General features: G+C 40.2%; 1 protein-coding gene across 23 annotated transcripts in view; it reads right to left on the bottom strand.

Moving 5' to 3' along the window:
- CADPS2 (calcium dependent secretion activator 2) overlaps nt 1–21,228 on the bottom strand; it is a 506,252-nt gene that overhangs the window by 161,148 nt on the left and 323,876 nt on the right. For all 23 annotated transcript variants that reach the window (XM_084784337.1, XM_084784356.1, XM_084784338.1 and 20 more), the window contains exon 9: nt 12,412–12,478. In XM_084784337.1, the coding sequence (XP_084640463.1) occupies nt 12,412–12,478 (67 nt within the window). The remainder of the gene's footprint in view (nt 1–12,411; nt 12,479–21,228) is intronic.

Raw genomic sequence — 21,228 nt, 5'->3', positions numbered from 1 at the left:
ACCGCTACCACCACCGCCGCCACCACCGCCGCCGCCACCACCACCACCGCCGCCACCACCACCGCCACCACCACCGCCACCACCACCACCACCACCAACAACACAAAGATCAACAAATGCAACTAACCAGGACCCAGAGGGGCTTGCTGACACTGAAGCACCAAACAAGGACCCTGCATGGACTGTGCCTAGGCCTTATACACAGCTGTAGGCAATGGGCAGCTCAGGCTTCATGTGGGTCCTCAAGGGCAGCAGGGAGAGAGTGGGGGGTTGTCTCTGATATGGACTCTGATGCCAGCTTTTTTTTTTTTTATCACTTCCCTCTAGTAGGACTGCCTTGCCAGTCTACAAGGGAAGAGGACACGCACCATCCTGATGTGACTTGATGAACTGGGGTGGATAGGAAGAGGGGGGGCTCCCCTTTTCTGAGGAATAGGATAGGGGAGAGAGGGGAGAGGGAAGGATGGTGGGATTGGGAGGAGAGGAAAGATGGGGCTATGACAGAGATTAAAAAAAAAACCTCAAGTGACAGCACATGCTGGAGAGGAATGGAGAAAGGTGAACACTCCTCCATTGCTGGGAAGAGTGCAAACCTGTACAACCACTTTGGAAATCAACCTGGTGCTTTTTTTCAGAAAATTGGAAATAGCTCCACATCAAGACCCTCCTGGGCATATACCCAAAAGATGCCCCACCATACAACAAGGACATATGCTCAACTATGTTCATAGCAGTCTTATTTGTAATAGCCAGAATTTGGAAACAACCTAAGTGTCCCTCAACCGAAGAATGGATTTAAAAAAAAATCTTTCTACTCAGCATAATACAGAGACTTTGTAAAGCAGAGATAGAGGGGGGGAGGGGGAGGGGAGGGCAGGCTGTGAGAGGGAAGGAAACATCAAATACCAACTTCCCATCCCAGCAAGAAAAAACAATTGCAATGATGGGTTCTGTATGTAAAATAAAGCAAATTACATCGAAGTTATCTTAGGCATAAGTAAATTGTAATTAGATATTAAGGGATTTAGTGAAGCAATGCTTTAACAGTGAATTAGTAACACAATAAAAGATGTTTTGACCGTACAGTCAATAAGCCTCAGATCTCCATCTCTTATTTGGGAGACTAGAACTATGCTGAGAGGACTTCCCTGGCACATCATGGACTCAATAACCTGAAGGCCACTTGAGGTGGGTGAAGAGAGGTGAAGAGCAGGGGTGGATCTGACTTCTCTACAGAGCCTGAAATGCCTGCAGCAGTTAGTGAGCAGAACACACAGCGATCGCTGGTGAAGTTCTCCAGACTTGTCATCCTGCCCACTTTACTCACTTCTTCACCTGAACTCCCGTACAGGAGAACATTACGTCCATCTTTAAAACTTCCTCTTTCTATTTCTCAACATAAAGTCCCTACATCTTCTTCTAAGACCCTCAATGTTGGTCCCCATTGCTTTCCTAACTGCATCTCTTTGTCTTCTGGTTCCTTCTAAATGACTCCCCTTGGGGCCAATCCGGAACATGCATAATGCCACTTCTGAGGCATGTGGCAGTAAGCTCTGCCAACGTCCATATGGAATTCATTTTATGTAAATTCAGGGACTGTTCTCTTCTACCATATTTGAACGTGTAATATTCGGAAGTATAAACTACATGCTTATCTTGTTTCAAATACAAGTAGCACAAATAGTTCACCAGACCAAGTAACGTTTACTCTCAAACGCATTCTCTTCTGGTTGTCATATCTGACATTTGATTTTAAATTCCAAACATTCTGCTTGAAATGCTTGGGGAATGACCAGCATGAAGTGACACAGCTACTTTATCCAATCAGCAAATCTTGGCTGTGCATGGTTAGAGCTATGGAGGTAGTAAGCTTTAAAGTGTTCCTGAGAATTGCACATCTACTGTGTTCACCCATGCTTCCCTCCCTGTCTTCCTTCTAACTCCTTCCATGTCCCCCTAAGTCGTTCTCAACTTCACAGCCTCTTATTCTTTAATTATTACAGTTGTTTTACACTCCTCCCATCACAGTGTATAAATACAGCCTGCTGAGTTCATTTAGTAGTATATACATGTATGTTTAAGGTGGGCCTTCTGTGACTGGCTAACTAGTTAGGATCCTTGTTCCTGGAGAAGACTAATTTTCCTTCTTAGTAACTATTAATTGTTATAGCTTATCATCTAGGAGTAGAACCTTTTGAATATTCCCCTACCCATGTTGGCATGCTTATACATGTTGTCATTTTTTTAGGTCTTGGTTAGGCAAGTGTTCTGGACATATATGGAGAGCTAAGCTGTAGTCCTTTTCATAAGCAAGCAGTCAAAACAACAGCACTGCGAAGGCTCTGGGAACACAAACTTAGAGAAAGAATGAAACCAAACTTGTAAAGTAACAGTTAAAGTGTGATCACCCACACAGCAAAGCACATATGTGTTTGTGTCATTTTTATATCTGTGTATGTGTGTGCCTGAGTGTATGGATGTACACCACATACATGCAGTGTCTGAAGAGGCCAGAGAGGGCACCGCATCCCCTGGAACTGGGACTACAGGTAGCTGTGATGAGGCCCCAGATGTGGGTGCTGGAAACAGAACCTGATTGCTCTAGAAGAGCAGTAAGTGCTCTTAATTGCCAAGCTAGCTCTTCAGCCCTGAAAAAAGATATTTTTTTAACTTTTAAAAAACATATGTATGTTGTAATAAACACACTACTTTTATATATTTTACCATGTAGAGCAATGGAACAAGCTAAAATATAGGAAAGTAGTGTGAACTAAAACTAAAAACAGGTTAGAAAAAGAGTATTTTGGGAATTGTAATGGACTATAGCAAAATGTATTTTACTGAGTCTGACATATACATTTCTTTTGTAGTATGACTGGGGCTATTAGCATTATAGGCTTATTTTTTTTAATAATTCTTTTTTAAAGATTTATTTATTTATTATTATACAGCACTATGCCTGCAGGTACGCCTGCAGACAAGAAGAGGGCACCAGATCTCATTATAGATGGTTGTGAGCTACCATGTGGTTGCTGGAAATTGAACTCAAGACCTTTGGATGGGCAGTCAGTGCCCTTAACCTCTGAGGCATCTCTCCAGCCCTTATAGGCTTATTTTTATGACACTGCTATCAGCATTCTACTAAGGCACTAATGAGGAAAAAAATGACTAAATGAATAAAAGATTATTTTAGCATAGAAGACTGAACAAATTTTGATTATGTAGTAGAGGTATGAAAAGAATACATTTTGGGCACTAGGATATTCAGAGATCAATAGGTCACTAAATAAGAAAGAGTTAACTTGAGAGCCAAGCTTTATTGAAAGTAAATCACATGCTTGCTCCGTAAAACAAGCTGTATGCCTAGAACCCCAAATCTTGTGAGGGTAAAGTAGGGGATCCATTAGTTTCAGGCCCACTTGAACAAAACTGATGACTTTGTCTCAACAAAACAAAAACAAACTCCACTTGAACAAAACTGGATGACTTTGTCTCAACAAAACAAAAACAAACTCAGAGTCTGCTGTAACAGTAGCTCCAAGAAGTAATCTTACTTGGCCCTTGAGATTTTGATCGCAACTCTAGTTAATGGAGAGGAGAGGGGCATCTGTTTTTTAAGGGTTGCCCAGAGGACGATGCTCATACTGAGGCTGGGATGCTACTTTTCACTCTAGGTGGGCGTTTCTCCCATTACATCACATTATGTTAGAATTCTCACCCTGAAGATTAACACAGTACTGTTCCCCAATTAGAAGCCAATTTCATCTGACTGTCTGGCCAAGCCATTGTGTGAGACAGCATTGTGCTACTATCAACGACTACCAAGGGTTTGGGAGAGAAAAGTGAATTAAACAATACATAAGTCAGGGTCTTGCCTCTTTGTCATTCATTTCTTCTCAAGTACATAAGAAAACCCAGCATTTGGGAGGGTGAGGTCAAGGGCAGTCTGGGTTAAAGAATGAGGTCCTAGCTCAAAAACAAATAAAACCAAAGACCATCACCACCATCACCAACAAAAAATTCACCACACCACAAAAAAAGACAGTGAGTTAACTTTGGCTGGTGAATTCTTCTGCAGGAAACAAAGCACAGTAATAAAGGGTAGAGCACTGGAAGGTGTGAGCACACCAGGAACTGTAGACTCTTTGTCTTCTGCCTCCTTACCCAGTGGCTTCTCTGCCTCTCTCTTTGCTTTTCTTCCATCATGTGGGCTAACTCTCTCCCTATCTCCACGGGTAAAGTAAGAGCACATGGTTTTGGTGTTGAAGATGCTAACTGAATGCCCTTACAAATAAATAATAAATCGACAGACAAAAAAGTGGATATGCATCTAAGTGTGAATACTACATTGCTCTGTTTCTAATGAAATTATCTTGGATGATTGTACTATACACTTTAGGATATTGTTTTATATCTTTATCAAAGCAAAATGTGGTCTTTCTAAAGGATTTTACAAATATTATTTACATGTTGACATTGTTACCTGTTGAAGTATCCAGACTTGATATATACACATGACCAGAAGTGTGAAAATTTACATCATTTAAGAACTAGGCTGGAAGGTATACAATGAAAAACAGTCATGATAATGTTTATTTTTCATGTAAGTTGAGAAATGGGCCCAGATCCTATTAAATGTTTATGTTAAACATTCTATTTCCAGCTGGATTCAAATATTAATCACCCTTTAACAGTAGGACATACAAAGTCTCAAGTAACAGTGAAGGGCTTGTTAATGAAACCAAAGGGAAAAACCCAACATTCCAGTTGAGAGGGATGAGTCTGTTTCTAAGATATGGCCCTGAAGTGATGAAATATGGAAAGGCTTGTTTTGTTCTATATTTTACCAAGAATCCCTTCTGGTAACTGCACGTAAGTGAAACAAACAGTACAGGTGTGAGAGTAACAGGACACCAACGGTGAGCAGAGTGGTCCCTGGCAGTGAGGAAACCTGACCCGCGAAACAATTGAGAGCCTGCAATTAGGCTTTGGGAAAATACTGGCTCTATAAGTAACGCACTATTAACACTAGACTTCCGAGTTGCAAGTCACTGACTCGATTCTATAACATGATGGACACTTCATTGTCCACTTGCTTACTCTAAAATCCCCAGCTCCAGCCTCACCTGCCTCTTTACAAGGTCATGCTGAATCAACAAGGCTGAATCAACAAGGACTCTACAGTGCACACTCAGGTAGTAACAACTGTGATATGCTGTTTGCTAACCAGGACATGGAACGAGGATGACTCTGGTGAAAGGTCATCTCCAGGAGCCAGGGTTGCCCTGTTCCCTGCACTCTCATCTGCATGCAGTCTGACAGTATCCACTTGCTCTGTACTGCAGCAATGAGCCAGGGGATTATTTCCAAAGAAACATGGAGGTCTGACCTACTCTGATCAAGTATTTTTCCTCATAAGCTTCCTGGTGTATTACTGAACAAAGCTTATATAATTTACTATATTAAAATTGAAAAATCCCTGTATGAGAAGTGCAGTGATCATAAACATTTAATATTCTTTACTCGGTCCCCTTGTAATAACTCAAAACAGAAGAGATTTGTTGGGAATTTAGGGAGATAGTCTTTAATCCGAGGAGAGTGTTATTTCTGGCTTGAGCATCATTACTTTCAACAGGGCACATTAAGTGACGTTGTTGTGGGGTCCCACATGGTATCCGTATCTGGGATAGGAAACCTCCCATTTTGTTCTTAATTGCCAACCTGCTTGCCACCTGCCCATATGCACACATGTAGATGCCAGCTATGAGATCTGAGCGACCACAGCATTCAGGCTTATATATGTATTACTACTGTAGGGATCACATTAACAGCTGGCAGCTTAGCAACTGCCATCATCTAATTTTAGTAAAGATTAAGGCTTTTTAAATCCTTAGCTGGAAATTTTCTTGGCAGAGGGCAAAGGTTCTGCTGGAGTTATTAAAAAAACACACAAAAACCTCAGAGCTTAATTTAATCAAGGAAAATGAACTTATCTTCAAGGTACTGACAGATTTGAGGGGAGTATATATTTATGATTAACTGTCTTGGCCAAATGGCATAGAGAGATGTAACAACCAAGGGCAAATTCCTTAAAGAAAGGAAGGTCAGTCTTTTTTTTTTTTTAAATACAAAAATTCACATTGTTACTTGCACATATTCACTTACTTAACAAATATTTTGTCAATTTCTAGCTATGTTTGATACAGTGTTCAGTAGATACTTAAATGTATGGAGACAAATGCTCTGAAAAATTAAAACAGAATGCTGTGACTGAGATTTGGAGGGGCTTTTAACTTAAGTGAGGGAGGAGACACATTTGAATAGTCAACATGTGAAGTGAACAATAAATGTGTAGGCAGAGTGAACAGGTCCTGGGGAAAAGACAACACATGGGCATACTTCTACAGAGATTTAGGAGTGATCAAACCATCAGAGAGAAAGCAAGGGACTTTCTCCAAAGCTGCATAAGCATGGAAACCCAAATGAAATCCATATTTTTAGGTACCATTTAAGATGGGTCTGGCCACTTTGAAGATGCCAAACCTTTGGCTCTGTACCAGAGATACTGAGATTTAGAATGGTAGGTGCTGACAGGAAGCCAAGGGCCCGAGATACATAGCATCTTCTCTAGGTCATGTTTATTTATAGCTCTTAGTGTCATGGAGTCACTAGAAGGAGGGTGCCCTAATGTGGGTTACGTGTCAAAAAGGTTATTGACGCTCTATGAAGAACAGGTTGTCAGTGGAAACAGGAAAAAGGATGCATTGCTGTCAGAGTCCATGTGCAGACAATGGTGGTTCCAGCTAGTTTGGTAGCAGAACAGATGGATATAAATGGAACACTAGTTTTGATAACAGAAGGAGCAATACTTTACGATTGATAAGGGAGGGCTCAGAGACGGTCCCTGGGTTTTGGTTTATGTATGCTCTAGGTAACCAATGTGTTTCACATAAATGTTTAAGAAAGATCTCAAAACAGAGGGGAAGATACTTATTCAACAAGTATTTACTGAGTCCCTACTATGTGTCAGGCAAACTATTGCTTTCATGAATGTTTGAAGAGGCAGATGTATCTGAATACTTATACACGGTGACATTTGCATACAAAGTGTTTCACTGTGCGGGGTTGTCAAGTGGTTTAGAAACCTACTGGATGGCCTGCAGGACAAAAGGTGATCTTATTCCCAAGTCCGCTGACCCTGTGCAAGCTATGAGAAGCACAAACAAGAAACGTCAGACCCGGCCTGGATCTGAGCTTGCAAATAACAACGAGCAATTGGTTTTCTTTTTTCTTTATGAAGAGAAGGCGAAGGTAAAGGAGCACGTGCACTGTGGGTCAGTGCCTCACGCAGGTAGGGTCTTCCTTACTGCCTCAGCCCTCTCTCACTTTATCTGGTCAGTCTCTCTTGCAAATTTTAGCTTTGGAGAGGTAGGTAAATACTCACATTAGCATACGTTATAGCAATTGTCAAGGTTAAGTGCACTGCTAACATTTTAAGGTAAATCATACAAACTCTTATGGCCACCATAAGTGATGTTACAGATATTCTATTAAAAAGTCCTAATTATCAAATATGAAAATTAGCTTTAAAAAAACCAAAATTTTTACTCTGATACTTTGATCTGAATACACTCCATAATAAACGTTTTTTCCACATTTTCTTCATTAATGAAGAAGTATGTTTTGAGAGATTAAGACAAAATAACACAGTGTTAACAGAGTGTTTTACTGTAAAGAAAAAAAATTACAAACTAACAAACCCAAAAGGCAACATCTGGAGAACTCATGAGTTCATGAGGTTTTTAAACATTTATAGTCTTATTTGGCATTATAAATATCTGGGCCCTCAGACACAGAAATTTCATCTTTAGAGGATCATTTTTACATATACACAAAAATTAATACACAAGAATTATATATTTCTTACTTTATCATTGTTTGCAGTCAAAAACAAATTTTTAAGCAATTTTTATCTGTTGACATGGTTATTGTTCCATTGGAAAAAGAGAATGAAGGAACCCTTGACTCTGTTTACTGGATGGATGCTTGCCTATGTGATCTGAGGGCATCCTACCAGCAAGCGCGACCTGCTGGTCCCTGTGCAGGAGAACAGAGTAGGTGCTATGTAGGGGGTACTGGTGGGGTCTTTCATTTTCTACCACCAAAAACCATGCCTTGGTATACTGAGCATGCCCGACTTAGACAGCAACAGGGCAACCATTCTGATCTGTGTTGATGTGACAGCCATTCCTTTATCACTTTAAACTATCTTGCTGCACAAGCAAACAGCTGTTTCCCTGGACGAAACCCGCACACGGTAACCACCTTCACGTTCTTCATGCACGAGTGTCCCAAACGCCTGTGAGGAGTCAGCGGCCGGAGGTCCTTCAAAACTCCTCAGGCAAAGACGGCCACTTCTCAGGCTCATCCCGACAGCATCTTCCTGAGAAACAGAGCCTCTCCTGTGATTGCGGCATGTTCCGATCGCTGCCTGTCTACACCCTGTGCCAACACGGCTGAGGTATAATTAGCATTATGTCTTGATAGCCTGCTGTTGTTTGCAGCAACTTCAAGTCATGATGCTGACACGTCGACAACGAGCAGCGAACACTTGATACAGGGCCAACAACACAACGCAGATGCCGACTTCAGTTCCCGGGGATGTCACACAGTCAGTCCTTTTCCTAAGCCCAGGGCTCTTCAGGTCACCACTCGAGGGTTACCCCTCTAATGTGGCTTTGTGCCTTATGGCACTGATGGTCCCCAGTGGTTGTTTAAGATAGGTGAACTGTGGTTGTACGCGCTAACTAAAGCGTAGCCATACAGAACAGGAAACATGAGCTTTGCCTCTGCTGTCTAACAGAACAGGATCTGCGTGACTGCCTCTTACACTAGGCTAATCCTCAGAACAGTGCATAACACTCCTGTATACTCTTTACGTTATCTGTACGGTGGGGGGTGGGGATGTGGGAACAGTACCTACCCTGGTGGGCTTATTCTGAAGAGCAAATAAGACCATGCATTAAAAGTGCTTTCAGCAAAATCACTTAATAGCGATGCGATTAAACACATAAATTATGGGTTAATACTTAAGTAGCTCAGGAGAATATGGACTTATCACAGAAATATAAAATGTGTGGTATACTCAGCTATTTGAGTAGATGCTAGAAAACTGTAAGAGGAAAAATTACACTTAAGTTAAATAAAAAAATTGTTTCAAATCAAAGATGAAGTATATCCAGACATTGATTACCTGAAGAAAAGCTATTTCAAAGATATCCAATTCTTATTAGAACATGAACCACAATATATAATATCATAAATAGTTTATATCAATCACGTTTTCCTAAATCTAATAAATACTCCAATAACAGGGAAACATAAGAAAAACGTATAAGAAAATTTAATTTTGGCAATATTTAAACTACATTCCTTGTAATTGTGCTTTTAATTTATCTTGAACAAAAACTTACCTTCAATTTAAAAATGCAGTCTCTTAGACAGTTACTAAAATAGATTTATTACTGTAAATATATCAGGGTTAGACTATAAGTGGGAACGCATCCTATGTAGGAAGCTAGACAAATACCCGATATTAACAAGTAATTTGCTTTTTGATTTTTTGACTCTAATTTAAATCGACATTTTTGCCTCCGATTTTCATGTTTATATGAGTCTTAGAAGAGTCTTTTCACCTCAGTGGCTGCTCAAGTGTTCACTTGGAACAATGACTTTGCAGCTGGCCAAACCTAACTCTCAATCAATTTTTATGAGTACACATCCTTGGGCTGACGGCCGGGTTTCCAGCTATATCACTCCCGTAATCCACACTCACACGTGGTGATGAGATTCACATTATCACCAGCCGATGGCGGCAGCAGACACAGCGGGGTACACTGTCCTCCCTAGGAAAAATGACTCCTTCACCTTTCAATAATGCAGCCTGCAGGTATGGACCTACAAGCTGTGTGCAGAGAGAACGAAAAATGTCTTTAAAAACACTAATAAAAACCACCCAGCTCCTCCCGATGGGTCTTTCTCACTGAATCTTCATACATATCCATCTTGATTTTGAAGTGAGCGCATTCAATTTGCCTTCCCATTACATTTGGGATTGGAAGGAAGATTCAATTGTGTTTGAAACTTCAAAAAGTTGTCAGAGCACTGGCATATATATTTCAACACATTTAAGCATAGAATTCTCCCTCTGTGTGTGTGTGTTTGTTTCTGTCTGTCTGTCTGTCTATCTATCATCTATCTATGATATATAACAAGTATAATCAATTCAAATGAATTCAAGTTTGGTAGAATTTTTCTTAAATTTAAATTAAGGAGCAGGTAACTACTTTGATGCAAATTGGTTTTTTTCTTTTAAAATAAAACATGCGTTTTGGTTATCTGGAAAACTTAGTTCTACATCTGATGCCCCTCAAGAACAAATCACTTTATGAATCTGAAATATCCTAATTCGTTCTAGTTATAAGCTCTAATAAATGATAATGAAAGCATATAGGTTCTTATTAAAATTGCTGATTCGTGTGACCACTCACAAGAAAACAAGCTAGGTAATAACCATCATGTTAAGCCTTCCCAGGGTACAAAGCACGAGGTCAGCGTTTAACTTTTCAAAGCCGGTTTCTAGAAGCTAAATCATCATATTGAACCAAGAAATACACTGGAAACTTTTAGACGTCCTCAGAGTAGCAAATGCTATCTGCCCATTCTTTAAAACACATTTTCATATTTTTCACATGTATTTCCACCAGTGAAACTCTGAGAGCTAGCTTTGTTTGCTCAAAAGTAGTCTAACCCCCACATCACCTATTGCGATTACGGAATTACACGAGATTCTATCTAAATCTATGAAGCACAGCTGAAAGGGGAGCTTTGTTTCCCTGAGAAGTCAGGAGGATGCTTCCAAAGGATGCGGCAAAGGTAAATCACAAGGATAAACCTGTGCAGCTAGACGCGGATGAGATATCTATAATAAAAATACAATTAGAACATACAGAAGAATTTATATTAGAAATTCTTCATAGATATATTTACATGTTTGTGCCCGTGTAAAGGCACAACTGGAAAACTGTAGAAGATATTTAACAGGCATAGTCTGGGAGGATGGAGCGCTGAGAAATGGAAGCAGAGAACGCTACTCAAAGCGACGATGTACACTTTAGACCAAATGTACACGTGCATGAGTGTGTGAGTGCATGCGTGTGTGTGTGTGTGCTCTGTATACACATATGCACACACACATGCACACATTTTAGTATTACTCTAAGCCACACATGCAAGAAGTGTTTACACTTTAGCCAGGAATAAAATAGACTGGTGATCTGCCGCAGCTACAACTGCTTTTGACTGAATTTTAACGCTTTTCATAAAGATAACATGCTACTACAGGGCATCAATAAACTAATTTTTTCTAGCAACTAGAGGATGACTACCTCTCTGGAAATCAGCAAATGAGAATTTTCCTCCACTGGAATTTCCTCACATCATTCTGATCTGGCCCAGTTAAGCTTGCCTAATGGGCGGCAGGAATCAATGAGATTTTACAGGCTATTCTGTGTTAGGAGTCCAAGAGTGACTCACTCTCTTTTCATATATTTCCACTGAGAACGAAATAGTTTGAGTTTATCCTGGAATGAAACGTCTATTTTAAAATCTATGCTTTAATGTAACTGGAGCTTAATGATTATGTTCTGTGACCAAAGGTCGCTTATGATTTTAAAAGGTCAGATGAGCACATATTCCAATAATCTATATTCAGAATCCAATCACTGACAAAAAGAGTGAACAATTTGATTTAAAAGCACATTTATATTACCACGTAACAGACATGACTTATTCATTTAAAGTGGGGGAGTGAGTGGACCATAGCTTATTTGCACACTATTTGGATGCTGCAGGTAAAGTTTTCAAGGGGTTGTCTTAGCATCCTTTAGATCCTTTTAAAAAGCCTTGACCGCTAATGCAATTTCTATATTATTATTATTATTATTATTATTATTATTATTATTATTATTATTAGCCTCTTCCACACTTACTTCACAGTGGCACTTTGCAATGACTGTTGAATTTGATACTACAACTATTTGAACACGGAGGCCAACAAAGGAAAATGGCTGTATTCTAGTATACCAGACAATAAAGGAACGTACAGAAGCACAGAATGTCAGTCGTTTGATTATAAGTTGCTTGGGTTGTTGTTTAATACAAAAAAAAATGTTATTTGTGCTGGCACATAATTAATTCACTACTTCATTACTTTCAGATGGATTATTTAAAATCTTTCTCACTTTCAACTTCTAATTCAGGAATTATTAGAAAGAAATATGACACAAACAAATAACACTGTGCGAGTCACTGTCAGAGAACAATTACTTAACAGGAAAATATATGACTGACCTGAACGAGAACAAAGTAACGCTTTTTCCACCTTTTCCAAACCTTCTGTCCAAGGGCATACAGGTATCTGGGAAGAAACGCAAGCAAAAGAGTACATAAATAACGGTGCAGTTCCCCGTTGCCGTATGTCTTCCACAGGTATTTATGAGAACAGCCTGCTAAAGGCAAAGTTTAGTTTATTTGAAATCAGAGACAACATGCAGCTTCTGTGTTACAAGATGACTTTGCTGTTTCTCGATTCCTGAAAGGGAATTGATTTATGTGGCTTACAATTTGTCAGTCCTTACTACAAATTGAACGAAGTAGGAGTTAGAAAGGATAATCAAGGAACCAGTTGGAATTTTATTTTCACACATGTTTCTTAGGAGCTACAGGGGCTCTGAGGGAAGGACCTTGTCCTGAGTTCTTTGCTGAGTGCTCAGATGATAGCTGGGGCTCCTGAGTGTGGCCTGAGAGGCAGGTGGACACAGAGCCAAGAACCCAGGGTAAAAGGTGACTGTCCAGCTGGGTGACCTTGCGATATGTCCGCATCAATATCCATTTCCTTTTCTTTGTCTACTAGAGGACAACACTAGGTGTCCTGATTTCCAAGTTCCCTGCCAGCTCTGTCATTTTGAGATTTATGTGGCTTATGGAAGCTCTCCACTGAACATTTTTTTTTCATGACGAAACTCAGCTAGTAACAAAGGCAACATTTTTTAGTTTAGCCTTATTTCAGCTATGCCCTTCACCTTTGCATGATCTCTGTAATCTAAACTGAAAGGATTAACCTGGTCACTCATTTGAATAGAACTCCCTTGTTGTATGTGTGCACATGTGTGTGGAAGTACATGCACATCTTCTTGTGTGAGCGTATTCATGTGGAGTCCAGAGATGAACCGCGGAGGTTGGTCCTTGGGTGCTATTCCTTCTTGTTTCTTGCACCCAGGGTCTCTCACTGGCCTGAAGCTTGCTGAGGAAGCAAGGCTGGCTGGCCAGTAAGCCCTGGGCATCTACCTGTCTCTGTCTTCTCATTCCTGGGATTTAAATAATGTGAAATCATGCTCAATGTTTTTACATGTGTTCTAGCCACTTTACCTACTGGACTATCAGCCCAGCCCTGAGGACATAAGTTATGTTCTTAATTAATATACAAAGGATATGTTGAAGTATCCATGTATAAAAGGAAGAAATAAAAAAACTAGTTAGCTCATGGTGGTGAATTATTATGAAAACACATCATGCAACGACAGTGTAAATGCAGGATTTTTTTTTCACTTTTGCTTTGTTTGTTTGTTTGTTTGTTTTTTTCTTTCTTTCTTTGTTTTTCAAGACAGGGCTTTTTCTGTGTAGGCTTGGCTGTCCTGAGCTCATTTTGTAGATTAGGCTGGCCTTGAACTCACAGAGCTCTGCCTGCCTCTGCCTCATAAGCACTGGGATTAAAGGTGTCCAACACCACTGCCCAGCCAGGTATTATATTAAAATTAATTTTTTTCAAATCGTAATCACAATTTTAGTTTCAAAGTAGAAACTTAGAAATGCTCAGCATCCTTAGCCATCAGGGAAATGCAAATCAAAATGACTCTGAAATTCCATCTTACACCCCTCAGAATGGCTAAGATCCAAAACTCAAGTGACAGCTCATGCTGGCAAGGATGTGGAGAAAGGAGAACACTCCTCCATTGCTGGTGGGAGTGCTAATCTGTACAACCACTTTGGAATTCAGGTTGGCAGTTTTTCAGAACATTGGGAATAGTTCTATGTCAAGACCCACTTATACCATTCCTCGGCATATGTCCAAAAGATGCTCCGCCATACCATTAGGAAACTTGCTCAACTCTGTTCATAACAGCTTTATTCATAATATTCAGAAACTAGACACAACCTAGATATCCCTCAACTGAAGAATGGATAAAGAAAATGTGTACATGTACACAATGGAATACTATTCAGCTATTAAAAAGACATCATACAATTTGCAGGCAAATGGATGGAGTTAGAAAATATTCTGAGTGCAGTAACCCAAACCCAGAAAGACAGGCATGGTACATACTCACTTGTAAATGGATATTAGCCATACAGTACAGGATAATTATGCTACAATCCACCAGACCCAAAGAAGGTAATTAACAAGTAGGGCTCAAGGGAGGATGCTTAAATCTCACTCAGAACAGGAAACAGAATAGACAGCAGAAGCAACTGAAGAGACAGAACAGGGTAGGAGATGGGGCACAGAACGAAATGTGGGTGGAGATCAGACCTGGGGAGAGTGAGGGCAGGAGGACAGAGGACCTGCAGAGGAAAGAGAAACCGTGGGACAACTCCAAGACAAGCTGGAGGCCTACAACAGAGTCGGTTCCTGGGAAAATATGAGGGTGACTCTAGCTGAGACTCCTAGTAGCAGGGGCCACGAAGACTGAAGAGGACACCCTCTAACCAGATAGGACTCCTAGTGGAGGGAGGGGAACACCAACCCACCCACAAAACTTCAACCCAAAATTTACCCTTCCTACAAGATGTGGAGGGATAAAGAGAGAGAAGAGATTGAGGGAACCCGAGACCCACCCCACGGGAGACAGCCAGCCTCTGACACTGCTAATGAAACTCTGCTATGCTTGCAGACGGGAGTCCAGCCTAGCTGTCCTCTGAGAGGCTCCATCCAGTAGTGGACCTGCTGAGACTCACAGTCAAACATTGGGCAGAACACAGGGAACCTTGTGGAAGAGTGTGTGTGTGTGTGTGTGTGTGTGTGCGCGTGTGTGTGTATGTGTGTGTAGACAGAAGGGAGAGGACAGGAGATTCACAAGAAAACCAACAAAGCCAACTAATCAGGGCCCAGAGGGGCTTATGGAGAGTGAGACACCAAGCAAAGACCATACATAGACTGGACCAAGGCCCCCTACAAAGATGTAGCTGATGGGTTACATCACGTGGGTGCTCTAGTAAGGGGAGTGGGCTGTCTCTGACATGGGCTCTGTTGCCTGCTTTTTGATCACGTCCCCCTGGCGGGGCTGCCTTGCCAGGGCACAGGGGAAAAGGTGCACTCAGTCCTGATATGACTTTGTGTGCTTAGGTGGGTTTGTGGGGGAGGGTCCCCTTTTCTGAGGAGTAGGAGAGGGAGGTAGGGGAAGAGGGTGGGAATGAGGAGGCTGGGAGGAGAGGAAGGTGCGGGCAATGATCCGATGTAAAGTGAATAAATGAATAAGTGAGGAAAAAAATAAAAGTAGCTTACCAGCATAAAGGTTATTCAAATTGAACTTAATCTGTGTACAATCCTAAGTAATAAAGAATGTCACATCTTAGAGTTTATTTGAAAGTTTAAAGGTGAAATTTTAGCTTATGTCTTGTGACCCTCCTTTTATAAAACAAAGAAAACATTTTTTCTTTCTTAAAAATATACCAGTGTGGCATGCTCATGAAGATGTTGTGAATGAGTGGACACTGTCTTCGTTACCAGTGGAAGTATAGCAAAAAGCCCTTCTCCTGAGAAATAGCATGACGAAATGTAGACATGCCTAACTTTTAGATTCACACATAAAAATATATGCTTACAAGGACACATGGCATAGTGCCATTTTTATTACAGAAATTGGTGGCAAATGCTCAAGGGTAAGGGACACATTTGCTAAATGCTAGCATGGCATAATCATGGGGAAAATAATCTTTTGCCACTAAAATTATAACTAAAGTTAATAAAAGTAATAAAAATTTTTGTATATAATTTTATATGAAAAGAGTGAGGATTTAATATTATACCCATACTTGGTGATGTAGAATTTCAAAAAACAAACATGAAATGAATATTCTAATTATTAATGACCATATTACCTGAGGAACAAAATTATGGCAGACAAGTTTCTTTATTATTCTGTTTTCTGTAATATTAGAATTAGGATAAATAACAAAGGAGCTACTAAAGTTAAAAAACAACTGGGCCCTTGCATTGGAAGTATCACTCAGAAAGAGCAATCAATTATTCGTTTGTTTTCAGGCACATCTGGTAATTGTAGTGCGTTTGCCCTGACAGTCATGATGTAGCTGAGAACATTTCATGTGTTTGTGGATGTAACGTGGACTCATTTAGGGCCTGGTGCGGATGGCGGCTACTATTCCTGTTCTCACCTGCTCGCGGTTTCCTCCCAAGGTCTCCTAAACGCCCTTCCTTTTAGCCTCTAATTTCTCTTCCGTGGTTGTGGTGATAGGTGTTCAGCTGCTCTTTCTGTCTTTTCTATGTAATTTCCCTCTCCTGAAATGCACACACCCGCATTCCTGTTACAGGGTTAACAACAGTGACCCACGGCACTTGCCGCTGTGGCCATGATAGATGCTCTGTATCACAGGGCACTAGCAGGATGCGTAGTTAACAGCAGCTCAGGAGCTGGCACCGAGGGCACGGAGAATAAGCCCTGCCTGTGACCGCAGCCTGCTTCCCAGCTCTCTCAAATCCTCTCACGGTGCAGAGCGCTGGGCAGAAGGGTCACACGCAAGTGACTAGGGAGATACAGGAGCCCTGGTCACCGCATGTAGATTCGTATGAGCGCTCTGACAGCACAGGGGTGGGGGGACTCCCAGCCAAACCAGGTCTTCAGTTTTCAAGGCCCTTGTGATGTTTAAAATTCAGAAGTGCCTACACTCATTACAGACGGGAGCTGGAATTACTTGGAAAAGTTGTGGAGTATGGAGGAGTGAGGAAAAGGAGCGTAAATTAGGATGATATAAGCCCTAGGCAATCTACGGATCAGAAAAGAGAAGTCACCACATCTTCTCTCAAGCCATCTGAAGGCCTAGGGTGGCTGCGGAGTCACTGTCCTGCCACTTACTCATTTTCCCCCCAAATGTTTAATGTGAAGTTGCACATTATTTCTGTTATGGTATCTAAATCCCAAACGATTTTTTTTAATTTTTGGAAAATATGGAAAACTTACTCTGAAATTGTTTTAATAGGCAGTATGTGTGATGACATACATATTAATGATGAGCTAGTCCTTAGTTACTGAACAATGGGTTATCCTCTCCAGAGAGACTATAACATATCTATACTAATCTCTAGGGACTTTGCACACAATAAATGACTTGACTTCAGATGATGATAAAAGATAATTTGGTATTTCTTTAGTGATTATGAAAAGGCCTCAGGGCATCTTGGGTTCACTACTAGAAACATCAATTATAACTCCTAACACTGTTCAACAAAAATTTGGCTGAGAAGTGTAACTACTTCATATGCAATGGATGACAATATCCTTAATTAGCTCCTTGAAAACTATTTTACCGTTGTTTGTATTTTAAAACAGTAGGATATTTGAAAAATCAAGCTTACATTTCCTCTTGTCATCGGAATTCTGAATAAGGGGGTGTCTTGTTGCGTTAAGAAGCAAGGTGCAAGGGTACCAGCAGAACTGTTGCTCACTCTGAAGGACAGAACTTGCACAGCGCACTGAGGATGTGTCCTGGGTTGTCTCTGAGGCTGGAGTCTTCCTTAGCGTTTTGAAACTTGCCCAGCCATCACTGGCTTCCAAACTCAATAATAAAGTTGTATTTTAAGAGTATAAAAAATCAGACCTGCCAAAAATACTTGTCAAAATGGGAATATACTCTTTGATCTTGGTGGTGAATTACAATGCTGCTCAAAAAATAAGTGCCACTTAGCATGACATACGTGTTTTCTGGTGGGCACTGTGGATTCTTCTACTTTACTTAAAAAATAAACGCAATTTATTATTTATTTATTTATTTATTTTAGTGGCTCAGGTTACTCATTTTCAATAGCTGTGGAATTCAGTTTTAAATAAAAAAAATTAAAAAAATTTCAACATATTTCAACAAAATAGAAATTAAAGGAGTTTTCATGGTCATGCTTCATGCTCTCCTTCCCTCAGCATATGGCCTTAGGAAAAGGGTTCCAAGAATTATTTAAGACGGTTGAAAGGAGATGCTCTGTTGTTCATCTTCTTACACACTGCCAGAGCTAATACCACACACACAGCTTTTTCCATTGAAATGTTTCCAGGCCACCACAGTACTCTTGTAACTAGAGTACAATGGGTTACTTGAAAATGACTGTTCAGATACTATTTAAAGGTATTTGCTTTCATCAATACACCTAACTGAAGTATTCAGAAGTTGCTCTCTTTGAATAAAAAATAGTCTGCTTAACTTTAAAACCTTCTCGTGTTACACTGGATTAGGTAGCAAAGAAACCAGCAGCTCCACACTGGGGTGAGACACAGGGGCATACAGCCTGGGAGCCTTCGGTTTCATAAGGCAGGCTCAGCAAGCAGAGCTTAGTCCCACTACCTCAGTGAGGGAGGTTTCTCATGGAAAGCATGATTCTCCCCCCAACAGAAACATGAACCACTGTCAAGAGGCAATGCAGAAGGCAGCTAAAGTAATCCTAATGTTTCCTGGCCTATGATGTTTACTTTTGTGTATTCAATCACCCCATGAGACATAGAATGCCAGCATCCAAATTTTAAAAAATATTCTGCTACAGGAAAGTTTAAAAAGAAAAGGAAATGATAATGGTATTTGCCCACTTCATCTCTCTCTCTCTCTCTCTCTCTCTCTCTCTCTCTCTCTCTCTCTCTCTCTCTCTCATTGTCAAGATCAAGATACAATAACTTCTACCCATAAGGTATACAGCATATTTTTAGCCTTAAAGAAAAATCAACAGTTTCATCTGGTCCTTGGAGTATCTCATTAAATAATGCACAAGCACTTTGGAAGCAATGTTGTTTTAAATAGTCATCTGTTAATACAGCAGGTGAAATATGAACGCTGTGCCATGGCTGCTTCTCAAAGTTTACAGTCTTTACCAAATCCCTCAGAATGTCCAAGGGCAACAGGAAAAAAACTGTCTTTAGACATATGGCAATCATTACGTGTATTATTCTAGTATCAATAAACTGATATAACAGATTTACACAATAACATGAAGTTCAGTTTAAAAAAAGCTTTAAACAAGACAATGATGGGAGTAACTGCTAAGCTTACTTTATTTTCTGTCATCACTGACAGTTAGAAAAGTATTTAAAATGCTGTTTTGTGCAATATCCTTTGACTATCTACTTAAAAAGATAAATTAAAATTCAACATTCTGTGAATTATCTTCCTTTAAGACAATACGCTTAGAAATACATTTTACTAATAAATTAGGCATTTTCTATAAATACAATATATTTCGTGCTGATATACATATAATCAAAAAAGTTAATGAAATCTGAATAACTCATTTCCTTATCACTCTTAAGAACTGAGATTTAACTCATCCTTTCGCACAATGCACATGAGCTGTGTGTTTTCCCAGTAATAGTGAGGGTGCAGCGAATACCGTACACACCAGGTTTGAGATAGAAGAGAAAGGTCTCATTTAACCAACCACTTTAAAAACACTTCATAAAATCTTTCTAACTTGAAGATTGTTTAAAGAATGCTTTCAACAAAGAGGAAATCTCCAAACATATTTCTAAATGTTGTAGTTTAGTTTCAATTAGAATGGTGGCACACAGTTCTAATGGGAAGGAGAATATGACAATTTATCTGCATAGAGTCCATGCTGTGAGAGTTCATGGTTTTACTTTGTGAGGAAAAATCATCACTAATGAATATTTGAAAAACATAATTGTATACAGAAGATGAGAATTACTCAGTTCTTGGGGGGAGAAAAGCACTATTACTTTGGGCAGATCACTTATGAGTCCAGCTTCCTATTCAAAGAAATAGGACAATCAATCTACATGTTGAATAATAAAGGCTTTTCTTCTACAAGGCTTCATTTTTTCAAGGAAAAATACAGAAAGAAAAAAATCAATATATAGAGTAGTTGAGTCCTAGAAAGGGCTTTCTTAAAGAGAAACCTCAGTCAAGGTTGAAAGAGCAATTAATGCAGGCTCAAAAAGCTGGGCCGCTCTGATGGAGCTCGGTTAACATGTGGCAGAAGTAATCATCCACTTGTGAAAATGATTTTCGGTTCATTCTCAAACACCTTTCAGACACTCATGATCCCATTTAACTGACAACAATACAGGCTATCTGTGGGCACCATTGCATTCGATGTGAAAACCAACGGGGACCAAAACGCCCTCAGGCACTTGCAGTCGTCACCGCGCACTCACCGCACTGTCCCCTCTTGCATAAAGGGACTCTTCCTCGCACTGCACTCTTGCTCTTATTTAACGCCACGAGATTAAGCCTGCCTTTCTCTCCTTTCTCTCTCTCTCTCTCTCTCTCTCTCTCTCTCTCTCTCTCTCTCTCTCTCTCTCGGTTTTGTTTTCAGCTGAGGATGAGAAAAGAAACTGAATCAAGACAACACTGTGATCTGATCATTAGGAAATCTAGAAGTAAATACATTCTAGTTTTTTTTTTTTTCAATACTTTCTGTATTTGAACAGGAAAGAGTACAAAATAAAGGGTCTTCACCAAACAAATGTCCCTGACAGCTGGACAGCAGTTAGGGCTGAGGAAACCTGTAACTCCTAATGTTGAGCAAAAAGTTTAGCGTCCATGACATGTAAACAGAAGGCACAATGACAGACAAGAGGGATGGACGGTCCCCCTGGTTTTCTCTGTGTAGAATCAATAGTACAAGGCCATTTCTCTTCTTTTCATGAATTTTTACCTTCTTCTAGATAAACCTCAGATGGCACCACCATTTTCAAGAAAGGTATTTTTCACATCTAAACAACAAGACAAACAGTCTAAGTCAAATTGCCTGGAGAAGTCTTTCTCTAAGGAGATAGTTTGTAGGCAAACGTGGTGGCCCTTACGTGTAACCCTGTCAGGCAGGAGGCAGGAGGACTGGGGAGAGGAGGCCAGCTTGTTTGCCAGAGGGAGGTCCAG

This window comes from Acomys minous (genome assembly GCF_964271855.1).
Source record: "Acomys minous genome assembly, chromosome: 6".
NCBI classification, from domain to species: domain Eukaryota; kingdom Metazoa; phylum Chordata; class Mammalia; order Rodentia; family Muridae; genus Acomys; species Acomys minous.
This window is presented reverse-complemented; position numbering and strand designations above follow the sequence as displayed.